The sequence below is a fragment of the Cantharellus anzutake genome, assembly GCF_015039405.1.
Source record: "Cantharellus anzutake strain C23 chromosome Unknown EI90scaffold_168, whole genome shotgun sequence".
NCBI classification, from domain to species: Eukaryota; Fungi; Basidiomycota; class Agaricomycetes; order Cantharellales; family Hydnaceae; genus Cantharellus; species Cantharellus anzutake.
This window is the reverse complement of record NW_024067118.1, coordinates 73,985-95,058: the sequence shown is the minus strand read 5'-3', so window position 1 is coordinate 95,058 and position 21,074 is coordinate 73,985. Positions and strand designations below refer to the sequence as shown.

Genomic DNA, 21,074 nt, shown 5'->3' with positions numbered 1-21,074 from the left:
GAGGAGGGAGAGGCGGTGCGGAGTGGGGAAGCGGAGCAGGGATCGGGCGGGGCGTGTCGGGGCATGCCCTGACATCACCCCCTCCTTAAGCCACTTCGCCTCGAAGTGGCTGGGCAGTCTTCTCTTTCTCTCCCTGGGGCATGGGGGTGCGTCTGGTGGAAGTCTTCCACTAGGTCGGAGGTGTGGGTTAGATTTTCGCGTGCGAGCCACTGGTTCTCTGAGTTTGGCCAGCTGGTATACTTTACCAAGTACCAGAGTTTCCGGCGCCGCCATCTGGAGTCCAGAATTTTTTCGACCTCGTACTCTTCTTCCCCATCTATGAGGTCTGGGCCCAGGCATGGGTCGGCGGGGCGTTCCGCGATGTCGTCAGGGCGGTGCGGTCTGACGTTCGTCATGGACACAACTGGGTGGATCCCCTTCTGTCGTGCAGTGAGTTGGAGTTTGACGGCAGCGGGGGAGACGACTTTGGTGATCACGAAGGGGCCAATCCACTTGTGGTCTAGCTTCTTGGTCGGACGGTCAGTCGTGTAGTTCTGGGTGCTAAGCCAGACCTGGTCGCCTTCTCGGTATGTAGGGGCTGCCCCGCGATTGCGGTCATAATAGCGGGCCATCTCGTCCACCGTGTGCTCCAGCGCCGCCTTCGCCTCCTCTTGCATTTTCATCATTCTTGAGGAGAACGCATCTGCGGCTTCCACCTCGGACGTGCGTGTGGGCTCTGTCCCCATCCTGGGGTGTTGCCCAGTGTCGAGCTCGAAGGGGGTTCGGCGGGTAGCGGAGTGGACGCGGTTGTTGTAGGTGAACTCCGCTAGCGGGAGCCAGTCCGCCCAGTCGTCTTGGCGGTGGTTGATGAACACTCGGAGGTAGGCTTCTATCTCCTGGTTTACCCGCTCAGTTTGTCCGTCCGTCTGTGGGTGGTAGGGTGTCGAGGGGGTGAGCTTGACTCCGAGGAGGTCTGCAAGTTCCTTCGAGAAGCGGGAGATGAAGGCGCTTCCCCTATCGCTGAGGATCTCTTCGGGTAGGCCATGGTGTTTCCAGACATGTTCGAGGAAGAGCCGTGCGATTCCCGCTGAATCTACCGTCGTCACCATAGGGACCGCATGGATGCGCTTGGATAGGCGGTCTACTACAACGAGAATGGCGTTGTATCCTTTCGACTCGGGGAGCTCCCCTACCATGTCGACAGAGATCACTTGCCAGCGGCGTGTGGGGACTTTGTTCGGGATGAGCTTTCCGACCTTACGGGAGGGGAAGGACTTGACGCGGTTGCAGGTGTCGCACCCACGCACGTACCGTCCTATGTACTCCGCCATCCGGGGCCACCAGTAGTCACGGGAGACGAGTTCCAGGGTCTTCCATCGCCCTGAGTGCCCCGTCGCCCGTGCGTCATGGTGTAGCCGCACCAGGTCGTGGCAGAGCTGTGGGTCCTTGGGGATGTATATCCTTCCTCTGTATAGGACTAGCTCTTCCTGTTTCTCCCATTCATCTGACCTGACCGTCCCCTCTCCGAGTTCTCGCATCGCCTTCACCACGCTCTCATCCAGGTCCTTTGCCCCATGGATCCTCTCGAGGATAGTCATCTCTTCTCCTTCTACGGAGATCGCCTCCGTCGCGCGGGTTTCGAACCAAGTTGGTTGGAGGAGTGTCAGCCCCTCGTTGTCGTCCTTACCTCTCGGGTGGTCGGCGCGGCGTGAGAGTGCATCCGGTTTCCCCATGAGCTTTCCTGGGCGGTGGATGAGGGTAAAGTGGAACTGAGAGAGGAAGAGCGACCACCGTGCTTGGCACCGGTTCAGGCGCTGCACGGTGTGGAAGTACCCTAGATTGCGGTGGTCAGTGTAGACGTCAACCTTCTCCTCTGCTCCTTGCAGGAAATGCCGCCATTCCTCGAGGGCGCTGAAGGAGCGGAGCTGGATCACCTTATGTAACCAGTTTCCTACGTCCAATAACGATATTAGAGTTTGTGCTGATTTGCGTACTGACCGTGTTTTGGTTGCCAAATATATGATTGTTCACTGTCTAAACAACAATAAACACCCCCCAACGATCTCACCTGATGTATAGATCGTCTACGGATAAAATTCTATATTGACTTTACTATGATTTCTAGTCAATATTACACCTATATTTACCACTTTTCAGTAGGATGTGATTTTCCTGATAATTTACTGAAGGAAAACTGCTAATAAAATAATCCCGCAATAAATGTTACTCAATACAGGAGTGACCAAACTGCTCTTTCTATCGCTTAGAGTGCGTGCTAGTTATCTAGCAGGTTCAGGATCGCTCACTTTTCTCCTGTGGTGTGATAACCAAGTATTGCTGAGAGATTATTCAATTAAGAAGTCCCTCCACCAAATTCTCACTAATTCTCACTATGACACTTTTGTTCAGCTGTGTCTAACTGACCCTAACTCACGCTTAGAGTGACGTGTTAGTTTTATATTAGCTAACAACTAATATTTGCTTTTATCTTTTGGAGCAAACGAACCAACCACTGGTGAGGAGAATTAAACTTTTATTTCTACCTGAGGTTTGAGAGGGGGCAGAAGCGGTGGCCTTTTATGCTTTTCAGAGGCCTCTCTACTCCCACGCCTCGCACTAGTTACATGTGCTACATTTGTATTATAGATAGTTCTAGAATGATATAGGGGGTTGGGCTGTGTAAGCTTAATAATGGACTTAGGACATGACTCAGCAATAAGTAATTCATTTCTTTGTCTTTTGGGCCGATCTCAGCGGGATCTTGTAGCGCTGAAGCTATGCTCTACACCGCCTTAATTACGAACGGTTATCTTTAGAAATGACTCGGCTATAAAGGAACTTTCTAGACTGTTCTCTAATTGACCCCTTTTTGTGAAGCCACATCATTACTAATGTTCTAGAGCCTTCCCAATTAATTAACTGATCCGCGGACTTCTGAATCACTTCATGCTTATGATCCGAGATCCAGATCATCAATCATTCCTTTGTTCCGATTTATTTGGGCTTAAAATCAAAAAGTTTTGATGAATCATGGGAAAATATACAAGATCCGGTTTTTTAGCATTTTCTCCTCTTCTGATGCGATCAAAAACTGTCCGCCCGCGCCGGGGAATACTCTATCATATGGTATTCGGTCCGCCAGACTCCCGGGCGCCAATATATTTCCCTTGAGTCACATTACCTTTTGTAAGAATTAGCAAATAAATATATATGAATTATAAGGTGTTTCGCCGTTTGAGCGATATCTCCGTCAGTTTTGAAGCTTTTAGAATGAAACAAAACCGTGGATAAAGTTAAGAAACAGCCCTTCCAGATGGTAAAAAGATTACAGTCAAAAGCTTACTGGTTCCCGAGATATTTACATTTCTTTCCCAATGTTCCTTCTTATTCTGCCGTCTATGTGCTATTTTCTTGTTGTAGGGATATATTCTTTGAATATTACACCTATGTCAAGTTCTAGGCATGATTGTAGTAGATTAAATCTCATACTACATGGGTGTAGATATTTTATAATGATCTTCTAATGTCTGTCCAGTCTCATAAAGATCATGAGATCTGTTAAACGTCTGAACTTGTCACCTGTTCGTTGACTATTCTGATAGATCATTGTTTTATTCTTTGAATATTATTTCTCCTACAGCGCGCACTATTGCGAGCATTTCCTTGTCATACACTTCATAGTTGCGTTCCACGTCTGTGAAGCTTTTCGACATGAAGGCTACCGGGTGGAACTCTCCATCTGCCTGGAGCTGGGAGAGGATGGCGCCGGTTGCAAAGTTGGAGGCGTCGCACTTGAGCTTGAAGTGGCCCGTGTCGGTGGGGAAGGCGAGGATGGGGGCGGAGGTGACGGCGTCTTTGAGGGCGCGGAATGCGCGGTCCTCATCTGGTCAGGCCCAAGTCTTCGTCTTGCGGGTTAATGCGTGGAGGGGGCGGGCTATCTCTGAGAAATCCTTGATGAACCGGCGGTAGAAGTTGACGAACCCCAGGAAGGACTGCACCTCTTTGACCTTCGTTGGGGTCGGCCAGTTGAGGACTCCGCGGATCTTCACGGGATCCATCGCGACGCTGCCCTTGGCGATGATGAGGCCGAGGTATTTGATTCAGGTCCGCTCGAACTTGCACTTCTCTGGCTTCAAGAAGAGCTTCCTTCTTTGCAGCATTTCCAAAACCTCGTGGACGACCTTCCGGTGTTCTTCCAGGGTAGCGGTGAAGATCAGGATGTCATCCATGTAACAGATGACAACCTCCCGGTCAATGAAGTCTCGGAGTATGTCGTTCATCATGGTCTGGAACGTTGCCGGGGAGTTGCATAGGCCAAAGAACATGACCGTAGGCTCGAACAGCCCCCGGTTGGTCGAGAATGCCGCTTTCCATTCATCGCCGTCCTTGATGCGGACGTTGTTGAACCCCCAGCGGAGGTCTAGCGCCGAGAAGTACTTGGCGTTTCGGAGGCGCGCGAGGACGTCCGAGATGAGGGGGAGGGGATATGAGTTCTTCACCGTGATCTCATTGAGCTTGCGATAGTCCTGGACCAGGCGTAACGACCCGTCCTTCTTCTTGACGAAGAAGACTGGTGCCCCCATCAGGGACTTGGATGGCCGTATGCGTCCGTTCCGCAGGTTTTCGCGGAGGAACTCGTCCAGTTCCTTCTGTTCTGGCCCTGACAGGGGGAAGGTCCTCCCTCTTGGGAGTTTGGCCTCTGGTGCCAGGTCTATCGTGTGGTCCCAGGGCTTCCGCGGAGGTAGCTGGTTGAAAGCCTCCTTCGAGAATACATCCTGGAAGTCCTGGTACTGCTCTGGCACCAGTGCCTCAAACTGTGCGGGTTCTGCCTCCGGCTCGCGGGCCTCTTGGGCCATCCGCTGCGATGGGGTCGTGGTCGCTCTTAGCTCATGTCCCCACCCTGGGGGAATGATAGCGGCGTAGATCCCATCCCCAGGCTCTATCGTGGGGTCTGAGTCGGCTCGCGCTCGTATCAACTGGCAGGACGTTGGGCAGCGGGACATGGTGACTCTTTGTCATGTCCAGTCCACTTCCGGGTTGTGGTGCAGCAGCCACGAGTGTCCTATAATGAGGGACTGCCTCCCAAGGTTTGCGACGGTGAAGCGGGCCCGCTCCATGTGTCGCCCGAATGTCAAGAGGGCCTCTAGCTCCTCAGTTATGGCTCCGTTCTCATTCGGGGTTCCATCAACGTTGCGGACAGGGATGGGCTGGGTGTCATATCCATACAATCCCGACCTCCGCTCCGGGCTCCTGGAACTCCGAACTCCGACTTCTGGAGCCCTACTTCCCTGCCATCACTTTCTCCTTGCCGACTCCCAAGAGGTTATCCCACCTCCGGCTCGGACACCACCTTCGGTCCGACTCCGGAACATTCCGGGTCCGACCCCAACCTCGACACCTTCCAGACGAGTACGCAAAACCTATGCTCCCGACTCCGGACCTCTGCTCCGGTATCCTGTTCACGTCTCGTCTCCGGAACCTCCGGTCTTAGCTCCGACCTCGGATTTTGACCCCACCTCCGCTTATACCCATTGTATTGGTTAGCTCATTCCATTTAATTACCTTTGCCAATATTCCGGAGTTTAACCTCCGAGTTCGGACTTTCCGGACTTACTCCGGACCTTGCAACTATTGCATTGTCCATTTCAATTCCGCTATTCTCCCTCATTCCTATTTGGGCTGCTGCTTCCTTTCTATTCAGTCAGCTAGCCATTCCCCACTCCCAACCTCCTTCCTTCCTCCTTGGGCCTTGGCCCTTCATTCCTCCTTTGGGAAACACCATTGAGTCAAACACTTGACCCTCAGTGTTGTTCCTCTTTCCATCTCCCTTTGTCTCCTTTCGTCCTACCCTTGCTCCTTTTGATTCCGGACCCCTCCTTATATACAATGTACATAGTAACTTGTAACCTCAGTCCGAAATCGACTTGAATTCCCCCAAGAGACTTTCCCTCTGCTAGATCTGAAATTAGGGACCCCTAGGACAACCAGCAATGGCACAGTGCTCCGCCTGAGTCACTGAGGCCAAGGTCCTTCCATGCTAAGTCTCCGATTCCATTCCGGAGTCGTCCGAATCTGCCCAGTTCTAACACTGGGGAAGTGGGGTCGTCTTGAGCCCGTGTTTTCTGACAAACTCGGGGCTCACAAAGTTCCCTGTGGCTCCGGAATCCAGGAGCGCCGACATGGAGACGCTGGTGAGGGACGTTAAGGTGGTCAGCTTCACAGCGAGGTTGAGGGATCTGGGGGGCTGTTTGGACAGCACATAGATAGCGGGTGATGGGACCGCTACCTCTGACGCTGTTTCTGGGGTTTCTCTGCCCTTGCTGGTTGAGGACGCGTTTTTCCTCTTCTTCTTGGTGATGACTCGGTGGAATTTAGATATCGGCGCTAGGTTAGGCGCCTCACGGTATCTACACGAGCTAGTACTATCGCCTCCAGGCGGCCGGGGCGCGTCCCTCACCGGTCACCATCCTGAAAATCCTCTTGGGTCTCCGCCTCCTGTCTTTCTCCCTCTGTCTCTGGTTCGTCTACCAGCTGTCTCCTCAGCCCCTCCATGAGTGCCCTGAGGTCTTCAGGGTGCATCCGTCTGGCTCGGCGGGTTTTCGGTTGCGGGCAATCCCGCGCAATGTGCCCTGGTGCGTCACAGTTGTAACACAGCCTGTTTCGCCTCTGGTCGATCCTTGAGCGGTCGAGATCCATGGGTTGTGGCCCTCCTCCTGCTGCGGGGCGGGGCGCGGGGGGCTGGGGTGCAGCAGTGGCAGGTAGGGGGCGTGGCTGTGGGAGAGTGGTAGGGAGTGGGGGTCTTGGGGGTAAGAGTGGGGCCTGGTGGGGGCTAAGCAGGGTTGCGTAGCCTGGAAACGCTGCCACTGGTTGTCGAGGAGGGTGGCCTTGCATTTCCACTCAGCCCAGGTTGTTGGCATAGGGCGGAGGCGGTAAATGCTCTCATGGAGCCGGGAGTTGATCGCCTGTTCGAAGCGATCCACTAGCCGTGAGGCGGGTCCAAGGATCTCAAACTCCTGGATGATCTTATCCACGGAGTTGCTGCCTTGCTGCAGAGTGGCCAGCTTCTGCCTGGCCGTGGCTTCGCAGTTTGGGTCCTGGAACATGGCGTCGAGTTCCGTGTTGAACTCGTCCATGGTGAGCCAGGGGGAGCCCATCGTCAGTAACACGATGGTGCGCTGCGTCGCCCACGCCCCCGCAGTCCCTCCCTTCATATAGGACAGGACAAAGAGGATCTGAGAGAGGGTGTTGGGGAATTCCGCCGCTCGGACATGGAAGTATATGCCGCACTCGGCCTTGAAGCGGTCAAGGTCTTCGGCTGCTCCAGAGAAGGCAGTGGGGGGCGACTTATGGCGGTTTGGGTCTAGGGGCGGGTGCAGGTGTGGGTGCGGGAACCGGCGCCGGTGCAGGCATGGCTGGGGGCTGGTTTTGAGCTTGGCTCTCTACGATGGCCTGGAGCTCCTGGAATCGGGACAGCAGTTCATCATACTGCTCTTCAGTCACCATAGCAGGGGAGGTGGGGGAGATGAGGTTGAAGCCTTCTTCTGCTGTCAGGGACAGCTCCGAAAGCGGCAAGGTCCCGGCATGCGGGACTTGGTGGGACGGATAGCGGCTATGCGTAGTGGCGATCCCATCACGGGGTGAGCGTCCCCGACCACTTAGTCTGAAGTGGAAATGTGAGTCATCATTAAAAGGGAAGGCTACACTACTTGCCTGAAGTGGAAATGTGAGAAGAAGGCTACTTCTTCAGTTCCCACTCCAGCTGTTATTATATACATGCGGGAATGATCACGTGGGGTGCGCCACGTCACCCTTGCACACAGCCATGGCTCTCCGGGTGCTTCTGCGGAAGGTCCCGAGAGGGCCCGCTGTGGGTGCAAGGCGAGTGCGGCGGCGGTGGCGGCGGTATAGGGATGTAAGATACAGGAGGGGAGATGGGCGTGTGCGCCGGTGATACATTGAGCAGCGGGAAAGGTGGTCCATGTAAGAGAAAGAGAGAAAGAAAGAAAGGAGGAAAGGAGAACAGGAGAAAGGGAGGGGAGAGGAGGGAGAGGCGGTGCAGAGCGGGGAAGCGGAGCAGGGATCGGGCGGGGCGTGTCGGGGCATGCCCTGACAGTATACAATACCTCGATTAATGGTTCCAGTGAGATATTTCATGATGTGCCTGATTCCATCAACATGTTCTTGTCTGAAAGTCGAGGCAAATGAGGCCAGTGCCCTAACTGATGCACAGATGTCCAGGCATGTCCCCAGTGCAGCATACATTAGGGGCCCAATCGCTTCAAGGTATGGGTATGAGGAAACTTTTGAGTGGTCTTCCGCTGAAGTTGGCTTGTAATGAATTCCTGAGGGCAAAGGGGTAATGACGGGTGTGCAATCAGTCATGCTGAAACGGGCAAGGACATCCTTAATATACTGAGATTGATCGATCGACAATGTTCTGGAAGATATATCTTGGCAAAGTCAAATGCCCAGGATCCATGAAGCCTCTCCTTGGCTTGAGACTTTGAATCATGCACCGATAGTGTCTTGAATGGAGGTTAATAATTTCTTGTCATTGCCAGCCAGGAGCTTGTCATCGACGTAAACAGGGATGATAATGATGGCTTGTCCTCATTTAAACACAAAAACCGAGTGGTCAGCATGTGTTTGCTGGAAACCAATTTGAATCAGAAAGTCATGCAGTGTTGCATACCACTCGTGTCCTGCCTGCTTTAGCCCATAGAGCCCTTTCTTTAGCTTTGCGATTTTCTGCTCCTCCCCCTTTTCCTCGTAACCCTTCAGCTGTCTCATGTATATATCCTCCAACAGCGTCCCATTTAAGTACGCAGATTTGATGTCCATTTGTTGCACTCTCCACCCATGGTGAGCACAAATGGCGAGAAAGATGCTGAGGGATGCCGACTTCACGACAGGTGCGAACGTCTCTGAGTAGTCGATGCCTTCGTGCTGGCCAAACCCCTGGGCAATGAGCCAGGCCTTGAAACGAGTGACCTTCCCATCAATGCCGTGCTTCTTTGTGAGGATGAAATGACAACCAATAACATTCCGGATGCCTGCAGGTGGGTCAACGAGCTCCCAAGTACCTGCATCTCTGATGGCAGCAAGTTCCTCTAAGATGGTGGCATGCCAGCTATCTCTCTCAGGGCCAGCTAGAGCTTCTCACAGAGTTGGTGCATCTGGCGGATCGGTGTCCTCGGTCAGCATGGGGTTGGTAAGGTGGACCTCGTCCAGGGCGATGTCGAGGACATCCTCCATCGTTACAGTGGCTGTGATAGGTACCTCGTTCAGTAGGTCTTCATATACATTTGCAATGGCTTCCTTCTGCCAGCCATGCACCCCATATTCTGAAGGATCAAAATGCTGTGGGGGACGTCGTTCCCTCACAGGTCGGGTATTCTGCTGGGTGGCAGCAGGAGAGGGAGGTGAGTTGCCAGGAGATTGCGCATCCGGGGCTTGGGTCACGGGATCGTTTCCGGAAGACGTCGCCTCTGTCAGCTGATCGGATACATCCGACTCATCGTCTGAGTCAGGTGTTGTCTCGAAGGTAGCACATGGCATCACCCTGGCTTCCTCACAGAATATGGGTGACCTGACAATCTCAACCTTGTGGGTAAGTACATCATATGCCTTGTACCCAGAGGAATTCTCAGGGTACCCCAGAAACTTGGCTGGCCGTCCCCGCTCACCCAATTTATGAGCCCCCAGATCCTTTGGTTGGTGGATGAACATATCAGCAAACCAGACCCTCATGTGTGAAATGGTTGGCTTCTTCCCATGAAACCGTTTGAAGGGGGTCACCTTTGTGGAGGCATCTATTGTCCTGTTCATGGCGTATACTGCCATGGCAAGCACGTCAGCCCATAAGAAATTAGGGGCCTCAGCATCTTTTATCAGGGTGTGCCCTTTGTCAAGAATTTTTCGATTTGCCCACTCAGCTACCCCATTTTGTTCAGGTGTGTGGGGGACTGTGTGCTCCATTGCGATTCCCTTCTCCCCACAATATCCTTCCAGGGTTGAGTTCAGGTACTTGCTGCCTCAATCTGTCCACAGGATCTTTACATGCGATCCATATTGGTTGGCAAAGTACATGTCCATCTTGACAAACTATTTCGAGAAATCTGAGTTGAGCAAGCATGGGTAGAACCAGATGAAGCTTGAGAAATTGTCGACAAGCGTGCAGAAATACTTCCTCCCCCCCAACGATGTCACTTCCATCGGTCTGCATACATCAGAATGCATGCATCCAAGTCATTCCTTGGCTACATTATGTCCCTTTCCAAAACATCCCCTCACCATCTTCCCTCTGATACATGCCTCACAGTCAAAACTCTTCAAGTCATCCGGGATGCCTTCTACTCCCAAAACTGATTGGTTCCTGATCATTTCCTTCAGCGTGTCCTTTCTAGGGTGGGCAAGGCATTTGTGCACAAGGTTGAAGGATGGTGTGGTGGCTACTGCAGCGGACTCGGTCTTTCGCAGCGATGTCAATGACGAGGATGGGTGATTAAGATAGAACATTGGTGCAAATTCCTTCAATGTTTCAGCTATCAGCTTTCCATCTGCTTGCGTGATTCTGCAGATGCCATCGATGTCAAACATGGTCCGGAGGTCTCAGCGGATTAGGACCCTACAAGATATGAGCCCATATGCAAGATCGGGTACATATTGAACCCCTAGAACTTTTCTGCTGACACGTTTCTCACCAGCCATACAGGTGATCGATACGGTTCCCACACCAAGAGATGGAATTAGGCTCTCGTTTCCTAGGCAGATTTGTCTGGGGGGGTTGTAGGGTGTATATTCCACAAAGTCATCCCTGTTCGGACAGAAGTGGTTGCTGCAGCCGGAATCAACAATCCAGGGTTTTGGGGTGTTGGACCACTTATCAGCTACCAGTGCAGAATCAATGATATATTCAGCACACATCGCTTTTGCCTCGGATTCTTCGGTAGCATTGGCATTCTCTCTTTCTGCTGTCCTCTTTTGCTGATATTCTTCCCTTTCAGCCTGTGTTGCCATACATTTTGTGCGGAGATGACCTATCTTCCCACAACTCCAGCATGTCTGGCGTGTTACCCAAGTCAGGTCGTTCCTTTTCCCCCTCCCATAGCTTTTCTCTGCAGCGAGGGCTTTCGGGGTCTGTGAGCCTTCCGCTTTCGTTCCAAGGTCTTTTCCATTAGCTCGGGCCTGCAGCTCCTCAGTTTCAACTTCCTTCCTCAGTTTGTCGAGATCCCAGTCCATGTCATTGGTCGCTGCCAGGGCGTTCTGAATGAGCATGGTCTGCAGAGTGCTCATGCAGGATGGAAGACAGTGGATGAGCTGCATAGTCCTCAATGCACCCTCGGTTGCTGGGAACATGTTTGTTTACCTCATGAGCAAGGTTCATGAGGCCAGATAGGAAGTCAACAATGGATTCATAGTCACTGACTTTTGCCTCATAGTATTTTGTTCTCGCATAGTATTCGGCAGAGGCTCCAGTGTGCTGGTAGGCACTCTTCAAGGCTTTGAACAGGGTAATAGCGGGACTTTGGGCATGACAGAAGACATTGTCTTGGACTGGTTCACTGAGAGAGAGCCATAATCTTCGGCAAGTATTGCTTTCTCCTTCAGCCCATTCAGCGTGTTCGGGTTTTGATTTATCAGACAGTTCAGCCAGGCTTCCCTCTAAATATCCCCAGGTGTGTCCCATGGCAAAACGGAGGTTGGTGGACCACCTGTTCCAGTCATCGCATCCTTTCAGCTTGGCGATAGCAAAGATGGCTTTATCAATGGTTGAGTCTTTCATGGTATGTTCCTCGGAGCTGATCCAGAAGAGGTAAACAATGGCAAGTCAGGACAGAATGGCTTTTGAGCAATAGTCCAACAGTGCCAGGGATTCTTTGGTTGACTTAGAGCAGCAGAGTGGGACTGGGCTAATAACCTGTTAATGGGCCCCACTGAGATGTCGGATACCGTCAATTAGTTAGGTAGTATTGTAATTACAATGATGGTGGACTTGCCTGAGATGTCGGATACTGTCGATTAGTTGGGTATCCACATCTGCAGGCTTCGCCCTTAAATACATGTGTGAGTGGCAACAGTGATACACAAGAGACAAAAGGAAATGAACTACAAAGGTAACTGGACGCTTTGTGGTCCAGTACCAAGTTGCAGGAGTGCCCTGATGCCTCTCCCAAAGCTCAATTTGTCCAGTCCGAGCTCCTCCAATCTGGTGGTGACATACCAGGTGGATTACTGCCCCTGACCACCTGTGGTGTTGGACTGCTAACTTCAACATCCTTTTCACATGATTCCATAAGTGTTTGATTGGATTGAGGTCTGGGGACTGGGAGGGCCACTCCATGACCATAATACCATGATTGTTGAACCAGTTATGGGCCCTTTTGCTGGTATGTTTGGGATCATTGTCCTGTTGGAAGAGGACATGGGCAGGGTTCTTGCCATAATATGATAGGGTTTGTTGGAGTTCATCATCCAGGATTTGGCAGTAAAGCTCCCCATCCATCCTCCCATCAATCTTGCATGCCATCCCAACCCCATCCCACATCATACATCCCCACACCATGACTGATCCACCACCAAACTTTTTGGTCCCTTGCACCAGCCTGTCACTGAGAGGCTCACCCACCCTCTTCCACACCCATTCCCTCCCATCCGAGCCCAGGCGATTAACCTTGGTCTCATCTGACCACACCACTCTCTTCCAGTCCTCCAGAGTCCACTCTTTGTGGCTGATTGCAAAGTCCATTCTGTTTTTCCTATGCTTCCTGCTCAGCTTAGGCCGCTTCTTCTTCACCACTGCTTTCCAACCAGCTTCCTTCAAGTGCAGGTGGACAGTCTCAGGTGAGAGGCTCTTGTTGGTGGTTTTTCGGAGCATTTGGGTGACTTGGGAAGAGTTGTCAGCCTTGCCAGAGTTAATGAGGCATTGGGCATGGCAAATGTCAGTCCCTGACAGCTTGCGTGGACGCCCACCACTGGGCTTAGGGACATCAGGATGGTGTTGAGACCAGAGCCGAGTGATAGTGGAAGCTCCATGGCCAGTAGTAGATGCAATCTGGTGAGCACTGTGACCAGAATCAATGAGGGAAAGGACTTGTGCAGTTTGTGAAGCAGATAAGGGTCGCATTTTAGATTTGGGGGCATTATAGTGCAAAATCCTTTGGTATTTATGCTCCAGCGACGTCAGTCTGTTTACTAGTGTGTACAGTAAACAATGTCACATGACTTGACATGTGATATTTTGTTTTTTTAGGTTGTGCCAGGTGCACTCCATTCGATGACATGGGTGCCTTGTAAATTAAATAACTTTACCAAAAATGGACATATTGCTTAGATAATTTGCAGATCTGTAAATGAGATAGTAAGTAACATCCCATGAATTTATGAGAATTTTAAAATGTGTTTCCATAATGTTATAAGCCCATCAAGTGACAAGTGCCAAACATCAAAACGGTTTTTTGGAGAACTGTAGGTGCTGTACTCCCAATAGTCTTATACGGCCTACCCATCTTCTGGCAATCAAAGTGCGGCTTAATTCTCAGAACTTTATCTACTCTACAGAATAAATGTCTGAGAATGCTAACAGGTGCTTTCCGCATGACCAGCATCACTGCGATGGAAATAGAGGCCTCCATTTCCCCCATCGACATTTATCTAGATTACAGAATGGAAATGGAGGCAACTAGACTTTCCCACATCCCTGACGACCACCTGCTGATCAATAGACTCTACCCACACCAAAGAAGACTCACCACTCCAACTTCCCCCCACCTCTCCCAGTCTTCAACCCACAGAAGAAATACAAGTCCGACCTGCAAAAGTGCTTCTCAACTTGCATCACTTGCATTGTGCAACACATAATCCTGGGCACGGAAAGAATAGGGCCACTCTGTTATAAAAATGGGGCCTAATTGGCCCATTTCTATAGCGTCCGGGTGCAGGAGGGGGCCATGACATTGAGAAGATGTTACAATTAATGTAACAGATGTTGTAACAGTGGGGTTTACAATAACATGGACATCGGGTGTTTTGGGTGATAATGGATGGTTCAGTTGTTAATATCTACATATCACGTGACTTTGTACTGTACAGAGCCCATAAGAGGCTAGAAATGGGAAATTCCCATTTCCATAACACACTCCTTGAAAGCCCATGGGTGTCAGGGGACGACTCCTGGGTCCCCATGACCCTCCCCTATGGTCCACAGCCTACTGGTGTAACCAGCCCTATCCAGGGCACAACCTACTGTGGGTAAGAAGATGAGAAGGAAGCTAACTTCTCATCTTCCCACAGTGGCCACAATATCAGGCAAACTTCCGGGGATACCCAGAAGTCACATGAGGGGGTGGGAACCAGGCCCGGAACATGCAGTGTGCGGATGCAGGAAGCGCAGCGGTGTAGGGATATATTCTTTGAATATTACACCTATGCCAAGTTCTAGGCATGATTGTAGTAGATTAAATCTCATGCTACATGGGTGTAGATAATTTATAATGATCTAATGTCTGTCCAGTCTCATAAAGATCATGAGATCTGTTAAACGTCTGAACTTGTCACCTGTTCGTTGACTATTCTGATAGATCATTGTTTTATTCTTTGAATATTATTTCTCCTACAGCGGGCAGACACGGGTCTGGATGCGGGTCCGGGTCCAGGCTAGTCAGGGTGTGTGCCCTGACAATGGGACACATCTGCACATGACATCACCGACCAAATCCAACTCTTCACCCTGCCAGATGACCCTGGAAACTCATTCAAACAGGAATGGGCTGACGACCACATGAACTTTGTCACAGAGTGTGAAGATGACCCAAACACACTCCTCATCTACTTGGATGGATCCCAATACAAAGACGATGGCAGAATCAAAACTGGCTTTGGTGCAGTAGGATACTGTTAGAACTGGGTGAGGGCAGACGACTCTGGAGTGGAATCGGAGACTTAGCATGGAAGGACCTCGGCCTCAGCAACTCAGGCGGAGCGCTGTGCCATTGCTGGTTGTCCTGGGGGTCCCTAATTTCGGATCTAGCAGAGGGAAAGTCTCTTGGGGGCATTTCAGGTCAATTTCGGACTGAGGTTACAAGTTACTATGTACATTGTATATAAGGAGGGGTCCGGAATCAAAAGGAGCAAGGGTACTCCAAAAGCAGACAAAGGGAGCTGGAAGGAGGAACAACACTGAGGGTCAAGGGTTTGACTCAATGGTGTTTCCCAAAGGAGGAGTGAAGGGCCAAGGCCCAAAGAGGAAGGAAGGAGGATGGGAGTGGGGAATGGCCAGCTGACTGAATAGAAAGGAAGCAGCAGCCCAAATAGGAATGAGGGAGTATAGCGGAATTGAATGGGACAATGCAATAGTTGCAAGGTCCGAGGTAAGTCCGGAAAGTCCGAACTCGGAAGTTAAACTCCGGAATATTGGCAAACGTAATTAAATGGAATGAGCTAACCAATACAATGGGTATAAAGGTGGGGTCAAAGTCCGAGGTCGGAGCTAAGACCGGAGGTTCCGGAGACAGAGACACAAATGGGATTCCAGAGCAGAGGTCCGGAGTCGGGAGCATAGGTGTTGCATGCTTATCTGGGAGGTGTTGAGGTTGAGGTCGGACCTGGAATGTTCCAGAGTTGGACCGAAGGTGGTGTCGGAGCCGGAGGTGGGATAACCTCTTGGGAGTCGGCAAGGAGAAGGTGACAGAAGGGAAGTAGGGCTCCGGAGTCGGTTTCGGAGTTCCGGGAGCCCAGAGCGGAGGTCGGGATTGTATGGATATGACAGATACTCACATGGCAAAGTTGTCTTCAAGGAGAAAGGAGCAATGGGCGAACATGTTGAAGCCTACGATGCAGAGATGATGGGCCTGAAAACAGCCATGGATGGAATCAGATGCACCCTAGATGATGGTAACGTCACCACAAAACCCACCTGCATCATCATATACGCAGATAATACTAGTGCACTAAAATGCGTCTTTCAGGGTAAACCTCGCAAGGCCCAGGAACTAGCCAGGGACTTCAGGAATACCATATGCAAAGTCCTAACAGACTCTGAGGAGACAAAAATCGCATTGCACTGGTGCCCAGGCCATCTTGGAATCCCAGGGAACGAGGGAGCCAACCAGCTAGCAAAAGAAGGTGCACGACCAGCCCAACCCAACTTTAAATCACTCTCTGTCAGGGCACATACCCTGACTTAGCCCGGACCCGGACCCGCATCCGGACCTGCTCCGCTTCCTGCACGCGCTTCCTGTGCCGCATGCTCCGGTCCCTGGATCCTACCTTCATGTGACTTCCGGGTATCCCCAGAAGTTTTCGCCATATTGGGGCCACTGTGGGAAAGTGAGAAGTTAACCTTCTTCTCACTTTCTTACCCACAGTAGGTTGTGCCTTAGGATAGGCTGTTTACACACAGGGCTGTGGGCTATAGAGGGAGGGGTCATGGGGACCCGGGGTCTGTCCCCTGACACTCTTGTACATAGAGAGCCTGCACAGGAGAGAGATGGCTGAAACATGAACTCACCGATGGACGAACACACCGAACCCCCCAAGATCGGGCTTCTATGCAGCGAACCAACTCGCACTGAAGCTTAGACCCACCAAATGGTTCAGAAAACTCGACAGAAAAACCTTCAGCCATGTAATCCAGTTCCAAACAGGACATGCTCACATTGGCAAGTACTACCACCAATTTGGAATCACAATGGAGAATAGAGCATGTCAATGCGGTAAATCAACACAAACGAGGGCCCACATTCTGATGGAGTGCCCCTGGACAAGTAGACACAGATACCTACTAGGACGCAGAAACCAGACAAAATTCCACATCCTCGTGGGCAAGATGAAAGGCATAGAAAGGCTTGCCAATTTCATCAAAAAGTCCAAGACAGGTGACAAACCAATGACAACAAACACACTGCAAGGACTGCCATTGCCTGACTGACTCACAGGATAGACGAAGCAGAACAGGACTTGCAGGGGACAGATGGAACCTCTTCATTTTTTCCATTTCTTATTTTTATTTTTTTATCACCACAACAATACCTATGGACACCACAGAACCCAAGGATCATTGACACCTGAATACACCACCCAGAATACCACCATGTATAGATATTCCCCCCATGTATGCTCCAGTGTTAGGACGGGATAGCCGCACTGCCATGTCATCACGAGGCCACAGGGTATTAAGATAGATTTATCATCATCATCATCAGCACCTGCAAGGTCCCATCAGTGCTGCAAAAATGCAGGACCATGCGGCACCATTCAGCGCTAGATACCATCATGATTTGTCATGTGAAATAAGGATATTAAACCCAGACTCCTCCCCAGTCGCTCTCTGATTTGCCAAGGTTTATCTGCAACTTCATGGGGCCTCTAATCTAACGAGCAACTGGCACAACTTGTCACACATGACATTCCCACGGGGGTGTCGCCTCGTGTACGAGGCATGTCAGTCTTGCGCTGGTTGGAACTCTGTATGTGTTATGCCAGCATTGAAGTGTTTGTGGCTTATGTGCAGCATCATCAATTGTATAACAAAGACTAGTATTATATAGCAATGTCTCGGTATGGGAATTACAGTATGTTTGAGTGAATTTATGCTTGGGGTGGGATCATGAGTGATGCTCAGTGGGGGCTGAACAGGGGGGGTCTGAACTAGCAAGTGGAGGTGCAGGCACCTTCTTAGGGCATTGCGGATTAGACTCTAGAACACCGTATATATCAATATGCTAGGGATGAGGAGTAATGCAGTACTTACTATTATGACCAAAACCCTGACAAGTGCTGCATCGCTGACTACCCGGGCCTTTTTTGACTCGTGGCTTTGCGTGAGGTTTGGAATCAGAAGAAGTACTGGCTACATGAGACATGGCAGAATGGTCATCCGATGTGATTGCCACTTCTGAGATCTTGTCACTGTCCGGAAGAACCGCTGCCAGGGGCGAATGCCCATAGACATCATGAATGATACCAAGAAGAGTGGTACCATGGTCGTCCATCCAATTCCACTTGAAGTTATTACGAAGATCGTCAACAGTGGTCAGTGGTCCTGCGCTTGCAAGGTTGCAGAGAAGTTGAATGTGTGAGCAGTTGAGAAATATGTGCGGCCCAAGGAAATGATCTTCCATGTCTTTCCACCACTTGGTGTGAAGCTTCACTCGAAATTCTTTGAGCCTATGCTCAAGCTCCACATCAAGTGGTGTCAGTTGCCGATTTTCATCAATTTTGATTTTGTTGGGGTTGCGCATGGATTTTGGGATGGGATCTGCAGCGTGCATCTTTTCAGTGTGAATGGAGTCACAGAGATCACAGCATGACATAGGTGGACAGTGGGTACAGTGTTTGCAACAGAATGGCTCCTCAGCTTCACATGGGTTCAGTTTCCATGGTATGTATGTGCAAATGATGCAATAGATACTCACCAACTGAATTGTTTTCATATAGGAAATCAAGCACTTTCCGTTGGCAACCTTTGCGGAGGTCACAATTTGAAAGTAAAAGTACTGAGTTATAGACGAAGGCAGCAAGATGGCAATCCAGCTCCTCTGAAGGGGGTTTACGCTTGCGGGAAGGTTTCTTTGCTGTGCTCCTGCTCTTCACCCCTGTTTCTTGGCGTTCAGGCAGAGCGGAAGCTAATCCTTGATGCTGATCAGTTGTGCTGACCTTCCCATCCTCATCTCCCTTGTCGCTCCTTTCTTCTGCATCGTCATCGGTTCTGCTGCCCTCACCACTTTTGGGTGCCTGGTCATCTGGGTCAATGCTCATTTCAGCCCATGCTTGTAGCTCTTCTGGACTTGCCTCAGCGTTTAGTGTGTCCTCAATCACTTTGTCTATGGCTGGGGTATTTCCTCTTTCTCTGAGGATAGTCCGCTTTCGGGGACTGACTGTAGCTTCATCTACCGTTTTCCGCTTTGTAGGGACAGTCAAAGGCATATCTTCAAATCTTGAAGCCCAACGTTCCAATTCTGGCTTACTGAAGTACGTTTTCTCAACCAGGAGGATAGCAGTTGCTTGGATTGAGGAGTCATGTCCTGCGCACCCAAAACGCTGTACAATGGCATCAATTTTCTTCGGGAGTCGGTACTGGACAACAATTCTGACATGACGTAAATCAAGACCCTGTAGATGAGTCTTCAGACCACATTGGTGAGCTTGTACACAAATTACTGACCATCCCACAGGCGTCTGTACAGCAGAGGCCTAATATTCCCCCCCTCTCATATTCCTCAATCGTCTCCTTTTTAAATGCATCTGACATCCCTGAATGATACCAGACAATCCGATGACAAGCATGCACTGGTATGTGGCTTTGTAAGAAGAGTGCCGTACTTTCAGCATCCACTCGTGAGTTACAGTAGATGAGGAATTGCAGAATATTTTGTCTGACCCAGTCTGAGTTGTCAATCTCAGGATTCAGCGGCACAAGGAATGCAAGATCAAGGTGAGAAGTGATAGAATACTTCATCCTCTGCACACAGAGATGGATGTTTGGCCTATCATTGGAATGACGGTAGATCATAGTATTCCGGTGTAGCCCAATTATACAGAGGGTGTCTTGGAGCACATGTGAGTGAAGTGTTGCTGATGTCAAATACCAGGATACTTCTCCCAGGATGGCATGCAGGCGGAGAGATGTAAATATGATGATCGGAAGTCTCTTCCCCACTGACTGACACAGTGGGCTTCATCAATAATTATGCGATTTATCTTTTTCTTGATTTTTGGTTCATTCCAGATGTGCATGAAGTGTGGGTCGACTGCTAGCTCAGGAGATAGGACAACTGTTCAGAACTGCAGGCACTTGATCTCCTAGGTTTTACATATCAGGCTTTGTGAACCTAATGTAAGTTCATTCCCATACTTCGAGCAATGTCGGTGACTCTCCCAACAGCTCTGCTGTCACTGACACAGCACAGAATCCCCTCCAAGAAGATTCATCAGCAAGCTGCTGTCCTAGGTTCTTCAATGGAACAACAATTATCATGAGTCCATTCTCATATAGCATGGGGAGCCAGAAGATAAAGCTCTTCCCAGAACCTGTAGCAGAAATGGACACCAAATTTCTCCGATGAACCAGTTGGAATGCAATATCACTTTGCCATCAACAAGGTCTCTGACCAAAGCGACTTGTGCTGTCAAGCTGTAGCTGTTCTGCAGTGCAAGGCTTTGCCGGAAATGGAGGGGTAGGTGGGGCAGGCGGCATGTGCTTCCCAGAGACAAACAAGGAACGGCAAGTGCCAAATTTCCCTTTTTGTGCCACTGTCATATCCGTGCATACCTGACCCCGACCCGACTTCCGGACCTCCACCCTCTTCACCTCCGGAGTCATACCTTACCGCTGCCGTTCCGATACTCACCTCCGGTCCTGGCAACACACCTCCTCTCACCCCCACGCCGCCTCTGCTCCTCCTTCCCTCTCCTCCCCTATCTCCGTCTGCTCCAATACTCACCTCGGACCGAACGCCGCCCCTCTCGCCACCTCCTACTACTCCTCCTCCTCCTACTCTGCTCCTCCTCCGCCACCTCCCGCCAAGTTACGACCTTCCACCGCTGTCCCATACTTCGTACTCGGACACCGCTCATACCTTTGCTCCGAGCCTCCGTCACAGTCCCTACCTCGGACTTTGACTCCACCTCGGTCTTAGTCCATTGCATTGGTGACCTCATACTACGTAAACACCATTGCCAATATCCCTCGGACTTTCAACCCCACCTCCGTAACCTCCGTAACCCCCGAGCTTCGTGGATTGCCTTCGGCACTTTCGCCGCTTGTAATGTATCCCTCACGTTTTCCCCTCATCCCTATTTGGACTACTGCTTCTTCCTATTCTAGCCAGTTAGTCATCATCCCCACTTCCCCTCATCCTCCTGCCCTCTGGGCCTCGCCCTCCCTACCTCCTTTCGGACGTATCACAGGTCCTGCCTTATGACCTTCGGTACCGCTCCGCTTCTTCTACCCTTTGTTCCCGTTCGGACGTCTTCGTTCCGATTCGGTACCCTTTGTTTTCCTTGTGCTTTTGCCCCCTCCATTATATATATCGGCGCTTGTACATACTCGTTTTGGTTCAGTCCGAAATTGACCTGAAATGCCCCCTAGAGACTTC

The 21,074-nt window shown here is 50.8% G+C and overlaps 2 protein-coding genes across 2 annotated transcripts; both read right to left on the bottom strand.

Annotated features, from left to right (window-relative positions):
* Window positions 1-19,029: 19,029 nt before the first annotated feature.
* EI90DRAFT_2861935 (P-loop containing nucleoside triphosphate hydrolase protein) lies at window positions 19,030-19,564 on the bottom strand (the record flags this gene model as incomplete). The annotated part of the gene is made up of 2 exons (XM_039053809.1): window positions 19,030-19,089; window positions 19,142-19,564. Coding segments are annotated over 2 exons (483 nt in total), but the record flags the coding sequence as incomplete, so codon positions are not given.
* A 44-nt stretch (window positions 19,565-19,608) lies between these two features.
* EI90DRAFT_2858205 (P-loop containing nucleoside triphosphate hydrolase protein) lies at window positions 19,609-20,071 on the bottom strand (the record flags this gene model as incomplete). The annotated part of the gene is made up of 2 exons (XM_039053782.1): window positions 19,609-19,751; window positions 19,885-20,071. Coding segments are annotated over 2 exons (330 nt in total), but the record flags the coding sequence as incomplete, so codon positions are not given.
* Window positions 20,072-21,074: the final 1,003 nt, after the last annotated feature.